This window comes from Staurois parvus, unplaced genomic scaffold, assembly GCF_062004578.1.
Source record: "Staurois parvus isolate SC_StPar_1 unplaced genomic scaffold, SC_StPar_1.0 ptg000096l, whole genome shotgun sequence".
Lineage (NCBI taxonomy): Eukaryota > Metazoa > Chordata > Amphibia > Anura > Ranidae > Staurois > Staurois parvus.
The window spans coordinates 3,135,172-3,154,458 of record NW_028317892.1 but is presented as its reverse complement, the minus strand read 5'-3'; the positions used below and the strand labels follow the sequence as shown (position 1 = coordinate 3,154,458).

Below are 19,287 nucleotides of genomic sequence, written 5' to 3'. Positions count from 1 at the left end.
AAAAAAAAAAAAAGAAATCTCATCTCATGCGACTGGTGGTACTTCAAGTGTGCAGCAAAGGAAGAGTATTTGATCCCCTGCTGATTTTGAATGTTTGCCCACTCAAATGAAATGATCAGTCTAAAAATCGAACGGTAGGTGTATTGTAACACTGAGAGACAGAATAGCAACAAAAAATTCAAAAGAAATGCATGTCTAACAAATGATGCACTGATTTGCATGTTCATGAGGGAAATAAGTATTTGATCCCCTTCACAAAACATGACTTATGCAGGCCATAGATGGGTCGAAAATCGTCCGATTTTCGGCCGAAAATAAAATCGGCCGATTTTCGGATCGTTAGTGGGCTAATTGTTCGGCTGTTTTTCGGTATTTTGGCAGATTTTTTTTATCGGTAAAGTTGGAAAAAAATCGTCCGATTTTGCCGATCGGCCGATTTTCGCGGCAACGATGGGCAAATCGGCCGATTTTTTACCGATAAAAAAATCTGCAGATGAGCAGTGACCTGCAAGAGGAAGACAAAAAGAAGAAGAAAAAGAAGAAGAGGATGAAGAAGAAGAAGATGAGGATGAAGAAGAGGATGAAGAAGAAGAAGAAGAAGAGGATGAAGAAAAGGATGAAGAAGAGGATGAAGAAGAGGAAGAAGAAGAAGAAGAGGATGAAGAAGAGGAGGATGAAGAAGAGGAGGATGAAGAAGAGGAGGATGAAGAAGAGGAGGATGAAGAAGAGGATGAAGAGGAAGATGAAGAAGAAGAAGAGGATGAAGAAGAAGAAGAGGATGAAGAAGAAGAGGATGAAAAAGAAGAGGAATTCCAGTCTGGCAAAAAGTGTCCCTGCAGAGAGCTCCACTATTTCTTTGACAGTTCCTTGACATTTATAGCGGTTGCAACAATGTATCTATTTGTTTCCGAATAAAAACATCTGTATCCTAAATGGATACAAATACATTGTTGCAACCGCTATAAATGTCAAGGAACTGTCAAAGAAATAGCAGAGCTCTCTGCAGGGACACTTTTTGCCGGCTGTACACGGGATGAAAATCAGCCGTTTTTTTTTACCGTTGCTGGTAACGTTGGCCGCTTGAACGACGGATTTTTCGTTTTTTTAAAGAAAAATCAGCTGATTTTCGACCCATCTATGGCCTGCATTAGTACTTGGTGGCAAATCCCTTGTTGGCAATCACAGAGGTCAGACATTTCCTGTAGTTGGCCACCAGGTTTGCACACATCTCAGGAGGGATTTTAGCCCACTCCTCTTGGCAGATCCTCTCCAAGTCATTAAGGTTTGGTGGCTGACGTTTGGCAACTCTAACTTTCAGCTCCTTCCACAGATTTTCAATTGGGTTAAGGTCTGGAGACTGGCTAGGCCACTCCAGGACCTTAATGTGCTTCTTCTTGAGCCATTCCTTTGTTGCCTTGGTTGTGTGTTTTGGGTCATTGTCATGCTGGAACATCCATCCACGACCCATTATCAATGCCCTGGCTGAGGGAAGAAGGTTTTCACCCAAGATTTGATGGTACATCGCCCTGTCCATCGTCCCTTTGATGCACTGCAGTTGTCCTGTCCCCTTAGCAGAAAAACACCCCCAAAGCAGAATGTTTCCACCACCATGTTTGACAGTTGGGGTGGTGTTCTTGGGGTCATAGGCAGCATTCCTCCTCCTCCAAACACCGCAAATTCAGTTGATGTCAAAGAGCTCAATTTTGGTCTCATCTGACCACAACACTTTCAACCAGTCCTCCTCTGCATCATTCTGACGTTCAGTGGCAAACTTCAGATGGGTCTGGACATGTGCTTTCTTGAGCAGAAGGACCTTGCGGTCACTGCAGGATTTCAATCATTGTCTGCGGAGTGTGTTACTAATTGTTTTCTTGGTGATTGTGGTTCCAGTTGCTTGGAGATCATTGACAAGATCCTCATGTGTAGTTCTGGGATGCTTCCTCACTGTTCTCATGATCATTCGATTTTTAGACTGATCATTTCTTTGTGAGTGGGCAAACATTCAAAATCAGCAGGGGACCAAATACTTATTTCCTGCACTGTATATGTACACTTATTTAACATTTTATGCTCCAATAAATAAAGTGTTGCACAGCCATTCGTTAATTTGTTGCATTGGCTGTCTATCCATACATATCCAGCTCTTCCCTCTTTCCTGCAGTGCTGCTGCTCGTTGTCAGTGCCTACTCACTACAGTATTTATTGTGGTGATGATGTACATTTTAGAACAAGTAACGTCGAGCACTGGTGTGATTGTTTATTTTGATGCATGCTATCAGACTTTACTGATCTCCAGCCTTTAGTGAAGTTTAAAGGAGAAATATATTCAAAGCTTTTATGGCTCTACTTCTCCTATGCATCACAGGAGTGCACTTTATTCTACACTCCTGTTCCAGTGATCCACTTGAACCCACTATTGGCTGATGTCAAAGTCCTGCTCCAGACTATGGAGGGATCCTCACAATAAGGTCCACCCAGATGCCTTATTGGCAGCTGTCTCAGTCTATCAATACACCACTCAGAGCCTAAGCCAGCGGCTCTCGACCCTCCACAGTTTGGCGCTCCAGTGAGCAGTAGAGGGGCACAACATTGACAGTCACCAATCTGCTCACTGAAGACTGGTCTTCGATCACCCAGTTCTCAGTCTTAGAAGCAGCGGGGCACAGATGCAACATTGGACTGATGCTGCATCCACCTAGGTGAGTATAATATTTTTTTATGAGCCCTTTTTGAAAGTTTGTTTGGACCCAGCTTGTCCAAACCAACTATTTCTTTCACTAACAGGTGCAGCGGCTGGGAGCGCTGTATAAATTGCATGTAGCCTCAACTTCAAACAGTGTTTTTTCCAGCAGTGGAATGGGAACTTACCCTCCAATTTGAGTTGAAGTGAGTGCTCCGCAGCCATTCACAGGGAGTTTTGTATTCTATCAATGAATACAAAGCATTTTCTGGTTGGCTGAAGCAAAGAGGTGGTCTGATGATGTCACAAACCCTGACACAGCAAGGTGGGGTTATGATGCATGTGGCAGCCAATGACACTGTGCGGCTTAGCAACCTGCACCATGGCAACAGATGAGGTTGTGCAGCTGGGGCAATCAGCATCCTAACAGCCAGCCAACCAACCAACCAATGATGCTGTGCAGCCTGAGCCGTCAGTTGTCCTAGCAACCAATGATGCTATGCATCATGGGTGACGGGGTATGTTGTAAAAAGTGACTGCTTCAGATGGCAACAAGTTAAAGTATACTGTAAGTGAAAGCAAAACTTTTGGCTAGATTGGAAAGGGATTAGAACCCATCAGGTTTTTACTGCCGATTGTGTCCCTGAGAGTAGAGAATTACTCTTTCTACTTGCCCCAGTGAATGTTATCACATTAGGACCCCTTGCACCAGGAGGTTTTTTCCTACCCAGATCCCTATGCTCCAGAGGAGGAAAAATCAGCATAAAAAATGTGCCTAAACCCATTGCAAACATGTTTTGGCATGCCAAGCACTTGGGTGTTCATTCATTTCATTGGCCAGAATGTTAGTTTATTCTGGCCATTGGAATGAATGGCCAAGCACTTGACGCACCTAGCGCTTAAGAGCGTTTAGACATGCTAAGTGTTTTTGGACACGGAAAGCTGCTCCTCTGAACCCTCTGCACCTGGGTTTTCTTCTGCCTCCAAACGCCTATGTTTGCATGGACATATTAAGCTAATATTGACGGGAATTTTGAAGCAGAAGAAAAAAAAACAAAAAAACAGAAAACGCTTTTAACCACTTGCCCTCCAGAGGATTTACCCCCCTTCCCGCCCAGGCAATTTTTTGCGATAAGGCACTGTGTTACTTTAACTGACTATTGCGCAGTCATGCAAAATTGCACCCAAATGAAATTTACGTCCTTTTTTTCCCCCACAAATAGAGCTTTCTGTTGGTGGTATTTGATTGCCTGTGTGTATTTTATTTTTGCGCTATAAACAAAAAAGACTGAGAATTTTGAAAAAAAAAACAAACAATATTTTTGACATTTTGCTATTAAACATGTCCAGTAAAAAATTTAAAAAATCTAATTTCGTCATTAATTTAGGCCAAAATGTATTCTGCTCCATGTCTTTGCTAAAAGAAATCCCAATATGTGTAAATTATTTGGTTTACGTGAACGTTATAGCATTTACAAATAGCAGTATAGATACTGGAATTTTTTTTTAAATTTGTGTTATACTAGTAATGGAGGCGATCATCGACTTATAGCGGGACTGTGGCGGGCATTCTGACACTGAGGGGGGGGGGGGAACCTAACTGCCACTGACATCCCCAGTGACACGAATACAGTGATCAGTGCCAATAAAAAGCACTGACACTGTACAGGAAGGGGTTAACATCTGGGACGATCAAAGGGTTAACTGTGTGCTGTTTTACTATGTTGTTTGTGTTGGCTTTACTGTGTAAGCACGCTGCTTTGTATTGCTTTGCTATGCAGAGCAATACAAAGCAGCATGCTGGTGCTGACGGAGAGATCTGTGTTGTTTACATACAGAGCTCTCCCCTGTCAGTGTTCCTCAGCAATTGCTGGATGCCGGCAGGGAATCTCTGGCCGGGACCCAGTGATCGACAGCTATACGTGATTTTGTGCAGCCCTGCCACCCTGTAACAGTAGTTCAGCTATAGGGCGGTTAAAAGCAGCATTTATTTATTTCGGGTACTTACATAGCGCTGTCAGTTTAGGCAGCGCTTTACATATATATTGTACATTCACATCAGTCCTTAACCAGTTGCACTTGGCCAGAAAACTTCGTCTTTCCAGGAGGACGCCATATGGTGTCTATCCAGGAACGCGCAGGGCCACACTGTGGAGACATCTGTCACCGGCTGTGTACCTTGGACATGGCCGATGACAGATCTGTGTACCGGCCCCGTTGCCAGTACCATGTGACCTTCTGTGACCATTTGTATACCAGTGTGTCTAGCTGTGAATGGTCACAGCAATCACATGCACAGGCTGGGTCAATCACAGCCAATTTGTGTCATGATTAGCCGTGGTCAATCAGAGCTAATCAGAACAAAAAACCCCTGAATGAATCGATGTCATTCAGTTAAATGCTTGCTTATAGAAAAGCAAAAAAATACTGATCACTTTCCCAAAGTAGTACAATGTTACTATGGTAACATTGTACTACTTTGGCCATAGTGCAATATGAAAAACAAAATCTTATAAAAAGAGAAAAAATTTAATAATTTTTTTTTTTTGTACTGTCACCAGTCAGTGTCCTTGATCACCACCACACCAGTTATATGCTGATGCTGTACTGCATGGGTGACAGTATGCAAAAACAAATTGTGAATATGTTTTTAATTTCTTGATTTTCCAAAAAATTATGACAAAAAAAATGACAACTTCAAAAACTCGCCATGCCTCTTATGAAGTATGTCGGATTGTCTACTTTGCAAAAAGGGGTCATTTGGGGGATATCTGTACTGTTCGGAAATTTTTGGGCCTCAAGAAATTAGATTGGCTGTCAGTACTTCAGGATTGATCAATTTTCAGATCTATACCATAGTTTGTGAACTCTATAACTTTCCTACAAACTAAATAATACATCCTAATTTGGGTTATTTTCACCAAACACATGTAGCAGAATACATCTTGGCCTAAATTTATGAAGAACAATTATTTATTTGCAAAGTTTTATATCAGAAACAAAGAAAAACGTGTTTTTTTCAAAATGTTCGGTCTTTTTTTGCTAATTTAGCAAAAAATGAAAACCCAGTGGTGATTAAATACCACCAAAAAAAACTCTAGTTGTGTGAACAAAATTCTAAAAATTTAGTTTGGGTATAATGTTGCATGACCGCGCAATTGTCAAAGTGTGAGAGTGCTGAAACCTGAAAATTGGCCTGGGCAGAAAGGAGGTAAAAGTGCCTGATATTGAATTGGTTAACCCTCAAGGGCATACAACCTAATGCCCCTAACTTACATTCATACATACACATACTAGGGCCAATTTACCTACCAGCATGTCTATGGAGTGTGGGAGGAAACCGCAGGAAACCCACGCAAGAACAGGGGGAGAAATACAAACTCCAGGCAGGTGGTGCCACTTATAATGTCCCATGTGCTTGAGGCCTAACCGAAAGGAAATCTACCCATACTAGTTCTGGTGATAGCTTCCTCTCACTTCCTGTTTTGGCTATGTAACAGGAAGTAAAGAGAAATCTTCCCAATGTCATACAGAGGGTTAAAACTCCACCCCTTACACTATTTGAAATGAAAAAAAAAGTTTTACCTTTGCTTCTGTGTATATAAAAATTGTTGCTGAGTGACTCAACAACATACAGAACTGGTATACCAGCATTGATGCTGATATTTACAAACAAAAGGATCAGGGCCCTCCTAACCCTCTTGTATTGAACTATATTGTTGCTGTATTGTCTCCCATTATATTGTAAAGCGCTGAGCAAACTGTTGGTGCTATATAAATCCTGTATAATAATAATCTTAGATTGTAAGCTCCCAGGATCAGGGCCCTCCTAACCCTCTTGTATTGAACTGTATTGTTGCTGTATTGTCTCCCGTTATATTGTAAAGCGCTGAGCAAACTGTTGGCGCTATATAAATCCTGTATAATAATCATCTTAGATTGTAAGCTCCCAGGATCAGGGCCCTCCTAACCCTCTTGTATTGAACTATATTGTTGCTGTATTGTCTCCCATTATATTGTAAAGTGCTGAGCAAACTGTTGGTGCTATATAAATCCTGTATAATAATCATCTTAGATTGTAAGCTCCAAGGATCAGGGCCCTCCTCTCCCTCTTGTATTGAACTGTATTGTTGCTGTATTGTCTCCCGTTATATTGTAAAGTGCTGAGCAAACTGTTGGTGCTATATAAATCCTGTATAATAATAATCTTAGATTGTAAGCTCCCAGGATCAGGCCCTCCTAACCCTCTTGTATTGAACTGTATTGTTGCTGTATTGTCTCCCGTTATATTGTAAAGTGCTGAGCAAACTGTTGGCGCTATATAAATCCTGTATATTAATAATCTTAGATTGTAAGCTCCCAGGATCAGGACCCTCCTAACCCTCTTGTATTGAACTGTATTGTTGCTGTATTGTCTCCCTTTATATTGTAAAGTGCTGAGCAAACTGTTGGCGCTATAGAAATCCTGTATAATAATAATAATGTTAGATTGTAAGCTCCCAGGATCAGGGCCCTCCTATCCCTCTTGTATTGAACTGTATTGTTGCTGTAAGGTCTCCCATTATATTGTAAAGCGCTGAGCAAACTGTTGGCGCTATATAAATCCTGTATAATAATAATAATAAAACATTGTAACTTTGTTACTGTCCTCCATAGAGGGGAATTTATGGAGCAGACAGAACTGGAGTATCTGTGCAGGGCAACCAATCAGCTTCTAGCTTTCATTTTCAAATTTTAACTGTGCATGCGAAGCGGATTGGTTGCCATGCAAATCTACTCTCGTTGTGATAAATTCTCCTCAGAGTCTACTTGTGGTGTGTGTGTTAGCTCTGGTCATGTCACAGTTAACAGCCCTCTTATCAGTGCACAGCTATGTTGCAATTCTAGTCAGCAGTGAAGACAGAAAATGAACTTTGAATAGAGAGGAAAGCCTGCTCAGTGCTGGTCTCTCCCGCCCCGCCTGACACAACTCCTCACACCTGCTCGTCTACACTTGTATGCCGGAAGATATTGTGAGCCATGGGTCTCCCGGAGCCGGCTGGGCCCCTGCTGCTCTCCCTCACTGCTATCCCTGTGTCCTATATGGTGAACTCCATGAATGCGGCCTCTGAGTGAGTACAGGAACTCCGTGCTAGGCTTCTATCACCTTGTCTGGGACAAAGCCCCCTGAGCTGGGCTGCAGGCATACACCTCCACCTCTGTGTCTGACCTACTAGAGGCCTGGATGAATACACTGTATGGGCAGCATTCAGCAGTGCTAGGAAGAGCTGCTCCATTGATTTAGGGGCATACTGAAAGGAATGACAGAATGGAATGCCCATAGACTTTAAAAGGGCAGCGGGATGCCCATAGACTATAATGGAAGAGAAGGGAAAGCCCATACAGAATAGTGGAAAACAAAATATAAATGCATTTGCAGACAAATTCGAGAAACAGCAATTTCACCTTTCCTACAGGTGTTCTCCAATCAGAGTAGCAGTTTGTAAGATTGATATCATTTGGGATTATAGCCGTTTTCTAGGGAATGACAAAAGAGAATGTGACCTGGAGTCAGAACCATTCAACATTCCAAATGAATCCTTATGCAGGCCATGGATGGGTCAATTTTTCGTCCAAAAAAAAAAATCAGCCGATTTTCGCACTGTTAATGGGTTAATTGGTCGGCCGGTTTTCTGGATTTTGGCACATTTTTTTTATCTGTAAAGTTGGAAAAAAATCGGCCGGTTTTCATGGCAATGATGGGCAAATCGGCCCATCTTTTTCCCGATACAAAAACTGCGCATGAGCCGTGACCTGCAAGAAAAAGAAGAATAATAATAATAACAAGAATTCCAGTCAGCTATTATATTTGACATGAAAAAGTATTGCGGTTGCAACAATGTATCTATTTGTGTCCGAATAAAAACATCTGTATCCAAAATGGATACAAATAGATACAATGTTGCAACCGCAATACTTTTTCATGTCAAATATAATAGCAGGGCTCTCTGCAGGGACAGAAGTAATTAAATGCCGGCCGTGGCCGGGATGAAAATTGGCTATTTTTTTTTTTTTACCATTGGTGGTAACGTCGACCTATTAAACGACCGATTTCTCATTTTCGACCCATCTATGGCCTGCATTAGCAGACATAGGCTGGCCATACATTATACAAATTTCTTGAGATTTTTGCTTTAGATTTACCAAAAAACATATAATAGGAGGTCAAACCTGAACAACACTTTCAGTTGTATCCAATTAGGCAGGCCCTTGCACTACGCAGTTGAAGGTAAATGAAAGGAAATTGGACAGAAAATTGTATAGTGTATGGCCAGCCTTACTCTCCGAGGTTAACAGAGATGTTTAACCACTTGCCCTGCTGAGGATTTACCCCCCTTCCTGACCAGGACATTTTTTGCGATACGGCGCTGTTACTTTAACTGAAAATTGTGCGGTCATTCAACGCTGCACCCAAATTTACATTCTTTGTTTTCCCCCCACAAATAGAACTTTCTTTCAGTGGTATTTGATCGCCTGTGCGGTTTTTATGTTTTTGCGCTATAAGCAAAAAAAATATTTTGGACTTTTTGCTATTTTTTTAGTAAATTTTTTTTTTTTATCAAATTTCATCATATATTTAAGCCAAAATGTATTCTGCTACATGTCTTTGCTAAAAATAATGCCAATACGTGTAAAGTAATTGGTTTTCATGAAAGTTATAGTGTTTACAAATGGTGGTATATCTACTGGAATTATTTTTTTTTTTACTAGTAATGGCAGCGATCAGCGACTTATAGCAGGACTTCGGCGGGCATTCTGACACTGGGAGGGAAATTACTTGGTGTCACTGACATCTCCAGTGACACCAACACAGTGATCAGTGCTAATATAAAGCACTGACACTGTACTAATAGCACTGGGCAGGAAGGGGTTAACCTGTTAGGCGATCAAAAGGTTAACTGTGTGCTGTATGCTGTTTTACTATGTTGGCTGTTTGTGTGTTTCACTGTAAGTGCACTGATTTGTATGGCAGCCATACAAAGCAGTGTGCAGGAGCTGACAGGGGAGAGATCTGTATCGTTTACATACAGGTCTCTACTCTGTTAGTGATCCACGGGTGCTGGCGGGGAATCATCAGCTTGACAGCAGAAGCCGCGAATGGCGGCACGGGTAGGGCGCACGTGCGCCCCCTACCCAGAACTGCAAAATCATGTGTATATATACATGTGATTTTACGCACCCATGCCACCCTGTAGCAGTATTTCTGTTTTAGGGCGGCATCAAAGTGGTTAAGGGCTGGTTCACACCAGACGCAGCCCAGTGCGTTTTTTTTTTTTTTTTTGCATCAAAAATACATGCACAATGTTTTCCATGTATTCCAATAGCCCTAGTGCAGTCAGTTCCAGTCAGTTTCTCATGCAGAAAAATAAAGTAGAACATGCTGCATTTTTTTTGCACACAAACATACTGGAACATAGCGAACTGCATCAAAACTGCATTGGAATGGAGTGTAGTGTGAACTGTAAGGAAAAAACGTATCTGGAGTGCATACAGAATGCCTTTTTGTGGTGGGAACTGGCCCTTAACCCCTTCCCGCCGGCGCCTCCCGGCCCTTTAAGAGTTTCAGAAGTCGGGAGGTGGGATGGGCGGGGTTTAGGGATCATGTGACTACTGTGACGCGTCATCACAGCGGACACGTGATCAGAAAAGGTCCTGATCGAAAGAGCAGACTGGGACCTTTCTGTGAGTACCGGACATGTGTGCTGGGAGCGTGCAGGGTGCGCGCTCTCAGCACATATGTTTTTTGTTAATTGCACGCAAACGTGCGGCCGCTCGGCGTCTAGGCCCAGACGCCGGGAGGCCGCACATTTGTGTGCTGCCGGCATCAAGAGGTTAAAGAAAGATGAAGTGGGATTGTCATTGCTTTCTATGGAATGACAAGGGTGAATGACAGAGGGGAATGTCCATAGAATAAAATAGAAACAAAATATTTATTTATTTGCAGCGAGAGCTGTGTCATGTAACAATTTAACCTTTTCTACAGGTGTTCACAAAGAAGAATAGCAGATTGTAAAATTGAAATAATTTAAGATTATAGCTGTTTTTGATCTCAAATCACATTTTACTTCCCCTTATACTCTATGGGCATTCCCTTTTGTCATTCATCTCTTATCTTTTCATAGAAAACAGTAACAATCCCACCTAATCTCAATTTTAAACATCATCACTGAATTTGGAGAGTATGCCTGCTAAGGATTTATGTGATACTGTATGTCTAAAGGTTCTGACTCCATTATTCTCCATGGGCATTCCCTTCTGTTTCATTAATCTCTATGGGCATTCCCTTCTGGTCCATTATTCTCCATGGGCATTCCCTTCTGTTTCATTAATCTCTATGGGCATTCCCTTCTGTTTCATTAATCTCTATGGGCATTCCCTTCTGGTCCATTATTCTCTATGGGCATTCCCTTCTGGTCCATTATTCTCTATGGGCATTCCCTTCTGGTCCATTATTCTCTATGGGCATTCCATTCTGTCATTCTTTTTAATATGTGCCTTGATTTATATAGAACTGTATGGACTACTGTTAGGAGAGCTAGTAAGATCTGCTCCATTGATGTATATAGTACTGTATGGATTACTGTCAGGAGTACTAGTGAAATCTGTTCCATTGCTTTATATAGTACTGTATGGACAGAAAAATCTACTCCAAAAAAAAAAAAAATATACTACATTGCCAAAGTATTGGGACGCCTGCCTTTACACGTACATGAACTTCAATGGCATCCCAGTCTTAGTCCGTACAGTTCAATATTGAGTTGGCCCACCCTTTGCAGCTATAACAGCTTCAACTCTTCTGGGAAGGCTGTCCACAAGGTTTAGGAGTGTGTCTATGGGAATGGTTGACCATTCTTCCAGAAGCACATTTGTGAGGTCAAGCACTGATGTCGGACAAGAAGGCCTGCCTCGCAGTCTCTGTTCTAATTCGTCCCAAAGGTGTTCTATCGGGTTGAGGTCAGGACTCTGTGCAGGCCAGTCAAGTTCCTCCACCCCAAACTCGCCCCTCCATTTCTTTATGGACCTTGCTTTGTGCACTGGTGCGCAGTCATGTTGGAACAGGAAGGAACCATCCCCAAACTGTTCTCACAAAGTTGGGAGCATGACAGGTCCCTTAGCTTATATTAACCCCTGTGGCACCCGAAGATTTAAACTAGAACGGTGGGGTGGTCAGAGGAAACAGGAATTCAACTCAGTCTGCAGCCAGCAGCACAAGGGACACTTTGCATTGATTGTCAGTACTGTCCCTTGTGCTGATTTTTTTTACCCGCTTGCCCACCGCCTTATAGCAGAAACACTGCTACAGGGCGTCAGGGCTGCGCAAAATCATGTGTGTATGTAAGTGTGTGTGTGTGTGTATATATATAAATATGTGTGTGTATATGTGTGTGTGTGTGTGTGTGTGTGTGTGTGTATATATATATATATATATATATATATATATATATATATATATATATATATATATATATATATATAAAATATATGATTTTGCATTTCCGGGTAGGGTGTGCACACACACTACCCACGCCACCATTGGCGGCTTCAGCTGTTAACCACTGGGTCCTAGCCGGTGATTCTCCACCGTCACCCGGCGGTCACTGACTGAGGAGAGGTCTGTATGTAAATAGTACAGATCTTTCCCCTGTCAGCTCTAGCACATTGCTTTTATTTTGATCTGCATGGCAGAGCAATACAAAGCAATGTGCTTACATAGTAAAACACACACACAACAAATAGTAAAACAGCACACAGTTAACCCTTTGATCGCCCCAGATGTTAATCCCTTCCTGCCCAGTGTCATTAGTACAATGTCAGTGCTTTTTATTAGCACTGATCACTGTATTAGTGTCACTGGGGATGTCAGTGACAGTCAGTTCCCCCCAGTGTCAGAATGCCTGCTGCAGTCCTGCTATAAGTCGCTGATTTCTGCCATTACTAGTATATATAAAAAAACCCAAAACATTCCAATATATATACCACCATTTGTAGATGCTATAACTTTCACGTAAACCAATTAATTGGCACATATCAGGATTTTTTTTAGCAAAGACATGTAGCAAAATACATTTTGGCCTAAATTTATGACGAAATTTGATTTTTTTACATTTATTTTACTGGAAATTTTTAATAGCAAAAAGTCAAATATTGGTTTTTTTCTCAAAATTTTCAGTCTTTTTTTGTTTATAGTATAAAAAATGCAGAGGCGATCAAACTCCACAAAAAGAAAGCTCCATTTGTGGGAAAAAAGGACATAAATTTAATTTGGGTGCAGTGTTGCATGATCGCACAATTGTCAATTAAAGTATTGTAGCACCATATCGAAAATAATGGCCTGCTAAGGATGGGGTGTAAATCCTCTGAAGGGCAAGTGGTTAAAAATGTTTTGTAAAAACTTAGGCTTTAACTTAATAGCATGTCTTTGGAGTGTGAGGAGTAACCAGAAGAAACCCACGCCAACACAGGGACAATATGCAAACTCCATGCAGGTAGCATCTTGACCTTGAACTTGAGCCTAGGATTCTAGTGCAAATCTCTAAGCCACTGTGCTGCTGCCCATTATGACACAGGAACACACTCTGTATGCTGTGGTGCACTGTGTTGCCAAAAATGTCCTTTTCTGCTCTGTAAACTCAACAGGAGGTGATAGCAAATCTTTCCAATATAAGGGAAATCCTGTTGTCACAGACACCAGTGTCCTTACTGAAGGATTTCACTGCTATTCTTGTTCTGGTGGCATCTTAAAACTTTGGATTTACCTTCACTTTCATTCCTGGAGACATTAGTGATCAGGACAGTTAGAGAGAGTGACTCTAAGGGCCCTTTCGTGGAGTAGGACACTAGGTACAAAAAGAACACAGAACTGCCTATGGGCAGTCCTAACTGGTATAAACCGCTCTCTTCTATAGGCATATATGTCCACGGCCTTCACACTCTAGGGGGCATTGCACTCCTTGGATGTCATCTCGGAGGTTTGTGTATATTTGTCTGCTACGGCTTCCTTCCAGAGGTTGGAATCTCCTTTTTTGCTCTCAGATGTCCCAAGGAAAGGTCTGGCAGCCTCCTCTGCCACTGTGTCCCAATGGATCGGTAGACATCCATTGGGACACAGAGATATGTTTGCATCTTTAAATGCTTCTTTTAGCTTCAAGTTTTTTTTTTTTTTTTTTTTGCAGGTGGCTGTTTGAGTTTCCTGGTTTCCCAAGTTAGGGAGTTTCTTTCAGTAGACTACCTGTTTTGCCTTTGTGTTATTCCTGTTTTTGCTCCCACCTCTCACTGCTTTGGGATGTTGCTGTGATCAAGAATAAAGAGAAGCTGAATGTAAGAGAAAATGGGATTTTTTTGTTACGCACCATAAAATCCACAATACTCACCCCTCTTTTGGGCTTTTTTGTTGTACTGCTTTGTGACTAACTGGCTTGCTTATAGCAGAGAGGTGTTTTTTACCAGCTAGGACTGCCCATAGGTGGTGCTGTTCTTTTTTTGCCTTGTGTCCAACTCCCGTAGGTGGCGATATTAACCCTTATGGTCAAGATTGAAGAGAAGCCGTGTCCGTCAATTAACTCAGAGAAAGAGATTTTACAGCGAGTAACAAAAAAAATCCAGTTTTTTAGTAATTCTATAAACAAAAAGTTTTATTTTTTTTTTTTTAACATATTAAGACTAATGCACATGGCCGATTAGGACATATGCTGCCTAGATAAGAGTATTTTTGTGGCACGTACAGACAGGTGCTTCCAGTCAGCCCCAGACAAGAAGCCTGTGCAATTCAACCTGCCAGTAGGGTTGCAGACAGTTTGCATAGAGGGGCTCACATCAGTCCCTAGGTGCAGCTAATCTGTCCATGTGTAATTACATGCCAACTGCCACAAACAGCATTGGCCTGCCATTATCCGGTTCCCACCCACCCAGCCTACAGCAGATTGACAGCCGGGTGGGCCTTTCATCCCTGCGGGTGGACGTCATATGATGTCCTCCTAGTCATGCCACTTGTGCGTGGCGATCGGTGGTGAGCTGTGTCCCTTGGACACAACACATCACTGATCAGGGTAAAGAGCAGGGGCGGACTGACAACTCATGGGGTCCCCGGGCAATAGTGGATCATGGGGCCCCTGAGTCCTTGCCCAAACTAAAAAAAGCCTATGAAATGGTACCAGGGGCATCTCATGGGGCCCCCTACTGACCCCGGGCAGTGCCTGAGTTTCCAAATAGTCAGTCCGCCCCTGGTAAAGAGCCAATGATGTTAGCTCTTTACCATGTGATCAGCTGTTCCCAATAACATCTGAACACATTGTGGCAGTGCGGTATCCTGCCACGGTGGAAATCGTGGTGGTGACCCAGGATTCTCAACCATACAGGTTGAGGGGCTCCAGGCAGTTCTGATAATGCAGAGGAAACTGGTTTATCAGTTTCCTCTTTGGTTTGTAAAGCCTGTTTTGGGACCTGTACCCTGGAGATTTCTAAGAGATTTGGGAGGGATGAAATCTCCAATCCTGGGTCCATGTTTTGAGAGCAGCCAGCGCGCTGATTGCACAGGTATGTGCAGGCCTTTTTGTGGAGGCCAGGCCATGATTCTGGGCCCCACCCTGTCAGACAGGAGTCAGGAGGGCTCCACCCTGTCAGACAGGAGTCAGGAGGGCTCCACCCTGTCAGACAGGAGGTCTCTGCCTTCGAGTCGGGAGGGCTTCACCAAGGAGAGGTTGAAGCCAGACTAGCTGTGTGCTAGAGGTTTGCTGTGTGCAAAAACAACCTTTTGGAAGAAATCTGTAGGAGACAGACATAAAGCGGTATCCTTGAGAGAGCCAGAAGGCTGAATGTTGTTTAATTTGTTTGATGGTGGATACCCCTGCATGGGAAGCCTTTATGGAACTTTTTCTTGTAAATAAAATTGGGCAAAAAGGCCCTTAAAAAGAAGCAAGTTGCTGTGTGCTCTTAAAAAGAAAAGCTCTACCATAGAAGCGAGTTTTCACAACATATAAACAAATGTTGGTTATTGGCATTTCCTTTCCTCAGCGCTGTCACTGTCTGAAGAAAGGAAAGCCAATGACCGGCTTTCCTGTGACAGGGGACATTTACACTGATAATCAGTGCAGCCCCATCATTGCTGATCAGTGTAGCCTCATCAGTGCAACCTATCAGTGCCTGGCAGTGCACAGCCTCATCAGCGCACATCAGTGAAGAAAAAAACGTATTTGAAAATTTTTATAGAGAAAAACAGCAAATAAAAACCCCAATGATGATTAAATACCACCAAAAGAAATCTCTATCTGTCTTAAAAAAAAAAAAAAAAAAAAGATAAAAATGTAATTTGGGTACAATGTTGCATGACCGCACACTTGTCATTCAAAGTGTGACAGAGCTGAAAATTGGCCTGGGCAGGAAGGGGGTGAGAGTGCACAGTACTGAAGTGCCCAGGAGAACAGGCTTCCTGACTGTGGCTGATTGTAAACACCTGGGTATGTTGTGGTTCTTATTGTCAATGATTATGAGCCCTTAATATTACGGGATCTGGCAAGCCCCCATGTGCTTGTACACTGTTGGTGACAGGTTCTCTTGATAGAGGCATCAGGAGTCTATTGGCCCCTTTTCCTCCTCTGCCTACAGCCCATGCAGATTAGAAAAAGAGAGGCCAATGCCCCCAGTGTACTGAAGGCCCAGTGTACTGAAGGTCTGAACCAGGAAGTAGGGAAGCAGTCCCAGGCAACCAAGAGAGGTGTAACACCAGTTTACTGTGCAGTAAGTAGGTTAGCTACTACTTTGAGGAAAACCAAGTAGTTTTAGAACATGTTCATGTCTGATATTGCAGCTGTTTGTTGAAGAAGAAATCCCTGGGCCAGAGACTTTGAAGGTATTGAAACCAGAGCATTGGCATAGTAGCCAGGCAACTAGCAAAAAGAACAATGGAAGCCTCTGTGTTTCTCTTATGACGGGTGTCGTTAAAAAATTGAATTCCAGCTTTAAATTGAACATTAGTAAGTGTCCCATATAATATTTTTGAACAGTGGCATGAGGTCTCTTGAATAAAACATTTGAAGATATGATGTACTGATCTAAAGTACAGGTTCCTGGTAAAGAGCTGGTTTCCCAGCATAAGTTTTTAATAACTCACATTTTAGAGAAAAATGATATTATATAGTAGCTGTAAAGATAGGTATTAGTCAGTGCCAATTATACATAAATTGTTATTAACATCTGTTTCAGGTGGGTTCCAGGTCATGTTCAGTTCTTACAAATCCATTTACCCGCTGCCTCCATTATACCTTGTACAAATAGGTGGAATTTATGAATGTAGGCATTAATGTGCTTGCTATCAATTTAATCTGACATCTGATTCTCTGCAGGGCCAAAGGGGAATATGAATATAGGGCCTCAGTGCAGCCTTTATTACTTAGGAAGTTGGTATCTTAGGGTTGCCAACTGTTCTTTATTGTAAAGAGTGTTTTTTAATTCCAGGAAAAATATTTATCTCGGTCTGCATTCCTCAAATAATCTATATACAGAAATCCTATTTAGGCTGCTGAATGGAGGGTTTTTATGAGCTGATAAGCTAAACTCCATCCCTGTGCCTTATTATATGCTAGGGTTATGGCAGTCCTTTATTAGTTCCTGGTGACTGCCAAAGCGCATAATGCTATTTTCTGGTGTCAAGTAGAGAATAATACCAAACTGGTGTTAGCAAAATATAACACCATTCGGGAAGTATAAATAGGGAATAACAGACAGCTGACCGGGGGCCCAGATTACATAGGGTTCCTAAAAACGTTCCATACTTTAGTATTCTTCATAGTAAGTCAGCTTTATAAGACTTCAGACTTTTTCTGATCAGCAATGGCAGCCTCTCAGTTAAAGTGGTTGTAAACCCTTATACAGTATATACCCAGTGAAGTGACTGACCTCAGGTGATACACAGAGATGACACATCCTCCTACATAAGTTGTACCTGTTTATTTGAAGTTTTTGATTCTCTGCAACCATCCAGAAGTCCAGAATTTATACAGCTTTCTGAGAGTTCAGAAAAAAGGGGTTGGAGAGCTGAAATTACACACTGCAGAGCTCAGTGAGGAGAGCTCTGAGAGCTGATTGGAGGGAAGAGACACACCCTCTTCCACACAGCTCACAAGAACAGAGATGAGTCTGTCAATCTGCTGGAGCTCACTACCCATCACCATATTTCTCTTGGTGTCAGAAAAACTTGTCAGAGATGACTCATGCTGAAAACAGAGAAGCGAAGCAGCAGACAGAAATGACACTTGGTGCTCTGGATAGAGACAAGTATACACTATAGAAGGACATGCTTTGTTCGTATTTCATGTCTGAGGTTTACAACCACTTTAAAGATTAATTTCCAACAATGAAATATATGCAATATTTCCTGTAGACTCTATGTACTTGAAAGCATTGTTTATATATTATCTGCCACTATCATATAAGTAATTTGAAAAGGGTATTCTATTGAAAATGATCTGTAAAACCATCCCTGTCCATATATTGCCATATTGTTAATACAACTCAACTGCAGACAAAATAATTTTATTTTGAATACAGTGGGGGAGGACTAGAGCTTATTTCATCCTTATATTTATGATTGTGTCCATATTTAGGAACTGAGGAAGATGTCCCCTCTTTTCTGTCAGGATAAATGACAAATGATGGGAAATGTCTCCAATGAAGACATGGACAAGATATGTTCAGTAGTGGAAGGGTCAGATGCTCTGGCAATATTTTTATTGCTATTCATGCCTTCCTGTGCTGGTGACCTCTTCAAACCCCATTTTTTTGTAAGGGGTTCACAGGGACAGAAAGTGAGAGAAAATTTCCCAAACAGGGTTTCACAGACAGAAATAAAAATCTACAATAATGTTATTGTGAATGTAAGGCAGGGATGCCCAACCTTTTGAAGTGCAAGGGCCACTTAAATGACTTGGTAAACAGTCATGGGCCACAATGAAAAAAAATGGTTCAGAATTCCGATTTTATTATTTTGAATGTCATAATGAACGTTTTCCTCCTGTAGCCGCTGAATGCCGGCTAGAGGGAGAGGAGAAGCCGGCTTTCAGGAGGAAAATGGAGAGGATCGGTTCCTGTATATACTGCCCCTGCCACCCCTCCTCTCCAAGTGTAAAGCTGAATGTGACAGGGGGGCTGCACAGGCCTCATGACCTGAAATTACATCAATGGTTGGAGGGTGGTAAAACACTCACACACACATCTCAACAATAGGATTTTACCAACCCCCCATCCTCCAGCCACAAATGTAAATGAACCTGTACTGTCCGGAGCCCTCTATAATGCTGCTTTCACACTGATGCGCTGAAGTTTACTCGCACCAAGGGTGCAGTGCAGTGCACCTGCGGCTTTCCTGCAGGCTAGCTGTGCTTTTCCATAGACTTCTAATATATCTTGTGGGTGTGGTGCACTTTCTGAAAGCCCAGATCGAGATCAATGGGTTACCGACCCTTGGCATGTGCTTCCCTGGTTTGAGGTCAAGGGTCACATCCAAGGGCTCCGTGGGCCACAGGTTGAGCACCCCTGGTATAAGGTGAGCCTATCCTATGTGCCAATCTGCCAAA

At 42.3% G+C, this 19,287-nt stretch overlaps 1 protein-coding gene across 1 annotated transcript in view; it reads left to right on the top strand.

Annotated features, from left to right (window-relative positions):
• The first annotated feature begins 7,556 nt into the window (after window positions 1-7,556).
• Window positions 7,557-19,287, top strand: part of TM6SF2 (transmembrane 6 superfamily member 2) — a 61,427-nt gene continuing 49,696 nt past the window's right edge. Inside the window, exon 1 of the mRNA XM_089670825.1 lies at window positions 7,557-7,791. Coding sequence (XP_089526951.1) covers window positions 7,700-7,791 — 92 coding nt within the window. The 5' untranslated portion in view covers window positions 7,557-7,699. The remainder of the gene's footprint in view (window positions 7,792-19,287) is intronic.